The following is a 6,000-nucleotide window of genomic DNA, read 5'->3' as shown; positions in this document are numbered from 1 at the left end:
ATGTAATTATGACCCAGTTGCATTATGTTGACAACAGGCAAGGTGTAAGTGTGAGGACGTTGCGTATGTTGCAAACATTTTGAAATGCAAAGGAGAGTCTCCCTGTAAAGGGGTCAGTGCACTCTGGGGATTACTTGAGGTTTTTTGTTCCATCTCACTTTCCTCTCCCAACAATTGATTGATAGTGCAACTGCTTTGAGGTTTTCCTCCTGTTACACCTGTCAGACCTTTCACTGTCAATTTCTGTATCAGCGCTGAATTATCTCTTAGGTCTCAGTGCTTGGCCTAAATTCTATTATTAATCAATTCATTGCAGAGAACCAGAATTGCTACAACGCATAAAATTGGAGGGTTTTTCCATAATTCTTATGAATGAAATACGTATTTGGTTTGTAAACAACGGTTTCCATGGCAACGACAGTGGCCCAATCAAAACGAATTATGCTTGTTTTGGCAGCCAATCAGAAGACAGTATTTAGCTGCCATTGTTGCCATAACGTTATGTAATGTGTATGAAGAGCAGACGACTTTTAGCAGTACGAAGAAACCTTTGAGGAAATATTTGAAATATGGTCTTCACAAAATCTTTGCCTAATCTTTCAATAAAATAACGACAATGTACGTAGCGGCTTTAATTTGGTTTAAAGGAGATTTTATTGTTTGTTATTTTTGTGTAAGAATTAAATAGTTTTTCATTTCAGCCACGAAACAACCAATCAGATTCCAGCACCAGTCATTGTTGACAGCCAATCGAAACGCAGAATATATTTCCCGTCAAAAACTAACGGCACTTTGAGAGATCTTCTGACTTATACGTTGCTGTTTGGCGAAAAATGAAAAGTTGCGAAAATTTGAACCCTTTTTTAAAAATTTTTTTCTTTTTCACTAATTTCTTCAGGTTTATGTGGATCATTTGAACTTTAGAGGCCTATTTTAATTGTTAGTTACTTATCAAACAATTAATAAAATAATGAGTAAAACGAAATATTTGGTTTTACGTCCTAACTTTAATTAAATAATAAAAATTTCTCACACATCGTTTTTATTTTAGATGACTTTTTATTCTTTGTAAAAATTTGAATTTAAATTATATATATATATATATATATATATATATATATATATATATATATATATATATATATATATACACAGTATATCTCCACTATAGTAATTAATATTTAAAGTTAAGTATACCTTAGTTTTACCAGACCACTGAGCTGATTAACAGCTCTCCTAGGGCTGGCCCGAAGCATTAGACTTATTTTTACGTGGCTAAGAACCAATTGGTTACCTAGCAATGGGGCCTACAGCTTATTGTGGAATCCGAACCACATTATAGCGAGAAATGAATTTCTATCACCAGAAATAAATTCCTCTAATTCTTCATTAGCCGGCCGGAGACTCGAACTCGGGCCTGGCGAGTGCTAGCCAACAACTGTACCGACTCGCCCAACAAAGAACTAATTAATATTTAGAGAACACCATCATACATAATATATAAAAATACTCTTGAGTTCTTTGTATTGCATAGAGTATGTGTGAGGACCCTTCATATACTGCAAACTTTTGCAATGCAACAAATGTGGTTTGCAGTCATTGCACGAACTTGTAATAATAAAGGCTTTTCATTTATTACCTACTTTAACTGTGCAAGAGAAACTGTGGTATGTTGCAATATCATTACAGAGCATCAAAATTACTTTAATTTTCTAAAATGCATTGCAAAAGGACTCTAAAAGGATTAAAGGAAAAATTATTTTAAAAAGTCAATTTAGGTTGGCAGTCGTCTTTTTTCCAAACAGCAACGCATAAAGTGAGAGGTACTCATGAAATACTGTTAATTTAGGCGGGAAACAAATACTGTGTTCTCATTGGTCAATGAAAATCACTCAAACTCTAATTCTGATTGGTTGTCGCATAGTTGTTACCGTGGTAACCGCTGTTAACAAACAGCACTGGATCCATTACAAGGAAAAACTATTTTATTATTAGAATAGAAAATTGTAATAATTATTTTATAAGTATAACTGATGAATTCGAGTATATTGATTTCATTTTTAATAATAAAATAAATCTGCATATTACCAGTTTTAAAACTTTTCGTTAACAAGTTATTGAGCAAGTTTTGGCAACACTGCTAAACGTCGTCTGCTGTTCAGATACGTTGCCAGAAACTGTGAAACAAACAATTTTCCTTTAAATAAGTTAGTATTCTTACAAAGTCATTTTAATTGCGAGCAATGTCATAGCTATCTTAATTTCATGTCAAGTTTATTGTAAACACGTCAGGTCATTGTCTGTCTCATATTATTATTATTAAAAAAAACTAGTAACATTCCACTACTCTTACGAAATAGTTGCCAAATGTCACTGTACGTTGCTTTCTTGGGTTTTATTCATTCATGTTGTGGCCGCCAATTTTTACACATGAAGAGTAAGAAACACAGTCCGTTTTGAAAGACTGTTTAATACTTTGCATAAATGGCATTTGATATTCAAATGAATTGAAATTATGTTTATTACTTGCCAAATGTTTTCTTTATGTGATTATATACAATTTTCTAGGTGGGGGCCAATAGCTTCATCAGTTCCTCAAAGGGGTCCCTTACGCAAAAACAGTTCAAAATCCACTGCTCTAGATGCTCAAATGCATTATGTACCCACCCATTCATTTTCCTGCTTACACCATGCACTTAATTCCACCTTTTTGTTGTCATCCAGCCTCTTCCACCACTGACCCATACAGAAGTTGACAGAATGAAGGCACAGTGGTCCTAACTTCAGAATGGTAGGGTCGAGACTTACCAGCTCAACCCCCTCTTACTCTACCACCATTTCTGACAAGCACTGGGTACACCAGCGAGTCTATAGCACCACTAAATCGAAGAATGACGAAATCAAAGAGGAACTAGAAGTGAAATCTTTATTTTTATAAACCAAAAATAAATATTTGACAAACACAAAACTTGCAGAGCCTCACCAACTCCATCACAGCAGTCTACAACAGTCACTCGCTGTGGAAAAACCAGGTTGGATGATCAGTCACTAATTTCACAGTGGCATTCCCTGATCATGAAAAGAGAGGGCTAATGTCGTGGCTAATTTCATCATAGTTACATCTACGGATCGTGAGGAGAGGGGGGGCTAATTTGATCATTACTCTGTCTAAAGGGGAAGCAAGTATAGATTCACAGGTTAGTGATTTCTGTGCTGGCCACAGAAGGAAAGTAGCTGTAGAGATTCTGAGTTTTATTGCAGACATTCTCGTTTCTGGCCTGGACGGGAAGTTATTCGTAAGCTGAAGGATGTGGCTTCTGTATTTTAATGTCAAATCGTTTCTTATCTTCGTTAGGACGTGAAACTCAACCAATTCAAGATAACCTTTGTAGGTAGAGAAGGCGTTAATTCAAAACAGGAACTGTTGGTGATATACCAGTTATCTCTGATGCCAATGTGTACCGTTTAGAAGCTTCGATGAGATTATCAAAAGCTTTTCAAACAAGCTATGTTGAACTGCAGTAGATATATTGTTAGAGAGGGGTTTTACAGGAACGTCGTAATAAGACTGCGTCCGTACGTTACACAGAGAACTATTTCAGAACACAACTTGCTAAACGACACTCGAAGGCTACCTCATCTAAACTGACCGATATCAGCACGGTGAATCCTTTTTATCTTTCCACACTTAAACTATGAAATCCTAAGAGGAAAGCCAAAGAAGAAGAAGAAGAGGTGCCCAGCTCTAGCCCCTGTTCGGAGTGCTCGAATTGTTGTCACTTCTGACATCGCTAATGCTGTTTGAAATTGGGCCAGCGCATGCGCAGGAACGGGTTCTCGCTACTGAGAGCAGCCCGCGTCGAACAAAAACATTTCAGAAGTCAGTCCTTAAGCCATAGATAAGCAGTGGCTGGGCTAAATGAGTGAATAAATAAATAAAAATGACGGTACGAGAAACGATAAACATTAAGTGAATACAATGTATCTTATAAAAGAAGTAAAACAAGTTTTTTTTTAAATGTATGAAAGCGTGGTAAACCATATTGTCTGGATCAATTCTTGTCGCATCAAGGAGATTTTAAAATATGGCCTCACTTGAAAATGACGAAGGTTGGATGCATGGCAACGCAAAAAACATGATTATGGTGTAATGATTCCCCTTTCGCTGCAACACTAAGTGAAACAGGATTCAAGAACAACAAGAAAAACTTTGTGGAGATTTTTTTTTTGCATGTCGGTTTGTCTCTGTTAAAAGACGTTTAGAAGCTTGACTCACATACAAGTATGACGACCTTTGAGAACCACTCTTGAATGGACTACAGTATTGAAAAGTTTTGTTGTATTTCTCCATGTTTTGTGTTGATACTGTGTTTGTTGCTTGACGTAAACATACAATAATATTAAGAGCTGAATGCGAGTTAAATATAATTGGGTTTGATCGTGTTTCAGTTGGCAGTTAGACGCACTCTTCAGACAAAAAAAAAAAAAAAAAAATTGCGCATGGAACGCATCCAATCAAAACAACACTGATCTGTGAAGAGCACCTAGATACTGACTTACTAAGGAACAAAATAGAAATCTGGAGATTTGTTTCCTGGTCATCCTGGTGTAGCAGTGGAGGCTTGATATTTCTCGAGTGTTAACTTAGCAGTAGTAGTAGTAGGAAGAGTAGTAGGGGAAGGAGGAGAAGGGATGTGCCTCCGGAACGGCTCGTCCTTAGAACTTGAGGGAGAACTTGGGGTAGTCGGGCCGGATGATAGCCTGCTGGTTAGTCAACTGACAACGCTCTATTTGGCATCCAGGGCTGCCTTCCTCGCTCAGCCATCTGACCCTGAAATAAACACGATAAATTGTTGAAATCCCTTTGTGTAAATAATGTAACGCTTTTGTAAAATAATTATATGAGTGGCTGGATTGTTTTAGAGTACTTTCGATGTGATTTCCGATTTGATTAACGAATTGGTGTTGAAGTTTCGACAAAAATGGGTCTGGGACCTTGGAAAGTAGGTCTAGGTCATATGATGTTCCAGGGATAAGTTTAGTCAAATCAGTGTTGACCACCTCTCCTAATAATAATAATAATAATAATAATAATAATAACACATTTTAATTGAATATGGTACAAATAAGAGAAACTATTGCAATAATGTTGAAAATAATTTTACAGGTGAAGGGGGAAGTGTCTGAACATTCCTTTCGCTTTGTTCATTTCTTTTGTTATTTCTGCCTCCAGGAAGTTACGAAAGAGACACAGAAGAGGAGAATGAGAAAAGAAGAAAGAGAGAGAGAGAGAGAGAGAGAGAGAAGATCAGACGAGCAGTAAACAAGTACAGATGTCAGACTTCATTACCCCTCTTTTGACACCTGAAACATGACACCCTTGTGTCTGAGTGCTCATTGCAGCTATCTTTTGCAGGAAGAGTTTAATGATAAGGTCAGACCTACTTCGGAAGAGGCTGATTCATCGACAGAAGTCCCTAAACAACGGTGATGTTAGGTTTCAGCTTAGGCGTGAGCTCTCGCCCTGAACGAAATTAGAAACTGTGCATAAGAACTCTTCCAAGTTCAGTTTTGCACGAATTAGGCCCTCTCTGTCTCTCTGTCTCTCTCTCTCTGTCTCTCTCTCTCTCTCTCTCTCTCTCTCTCTCTCTCTCTCTCTCTCTCTCTCTCTCTCTCTCTATTTCATACAGCAATGACAAGTTAGTCTAAAAAATATAATGAGTATTTCATGCAATCGTTTACAGATATTCACACAACGGTCATCTCACTCATAGACAACTTATTTGATATGAAAACATCATTATGAATTTCATCATTCAGTTTTCATATTCTTCATTTAACAGTAAAATCTTCACGCGCACAATATTAATGTCAGCATATCCAGTGACAAAATATTTACTTAAATGCTAACTGACGAAATATTTGCTGAAAGCTGGCAACGAATTATTCATTGGCATTAATCATTTCATCCTGTTCCTTCTGACATAATCTACGTCAAAG

At 36.8% G+C, this 6,000-nt stretch overlaps 1 protein-coding gene across 1 annotated transcript in view; it reads right to left on the bottom strand.

Annotated features, from left to right (window-relative positions):
• Positions 1-2,912: 2,912 nt before the first annotated feature.
• LOC136856434 (acylphosphatase-2-like) overlaps positions 2,913-6,000 on the bottom strand; it is a 30,521-nt gene continuing 27,433 nt past the window's right edge. Inside the window, exon 3 of the mRNA XM_067134308.1 lies at positions 2,913-4,831. Coding sequence (XP_066990409.1) covers positions 4,717-4,831 — 115 coding nt within the window. The 3' untranslated portion in view covers positions 2,913-4,716. The remainder of the gene's footprint in view (positions 4,832-6,000) is intronic.

This window comes from Macrobrachium rosenbergii, chromosome 35, assembly GCF_040412425.1.
Source record: "Macrobrachium rosenbergii isolate ZJJX-2024 chromosome 35, ASM4041242v1, whole genome shotgun sequence".
NCBI classification, from domain to species: domain Eukaryota; kingdom Metazoa; phylum Arthropoda; class Malacostraca; order Decapoda; family Palaemonidae; genus Macrobrachium; species Macrobrachium rosenbergii.
The sequence above is the reverse complement of the archived record's forward strand: the minus strand, read 5'-3'. Positions and strand labels throughout refer to the sequence as shown.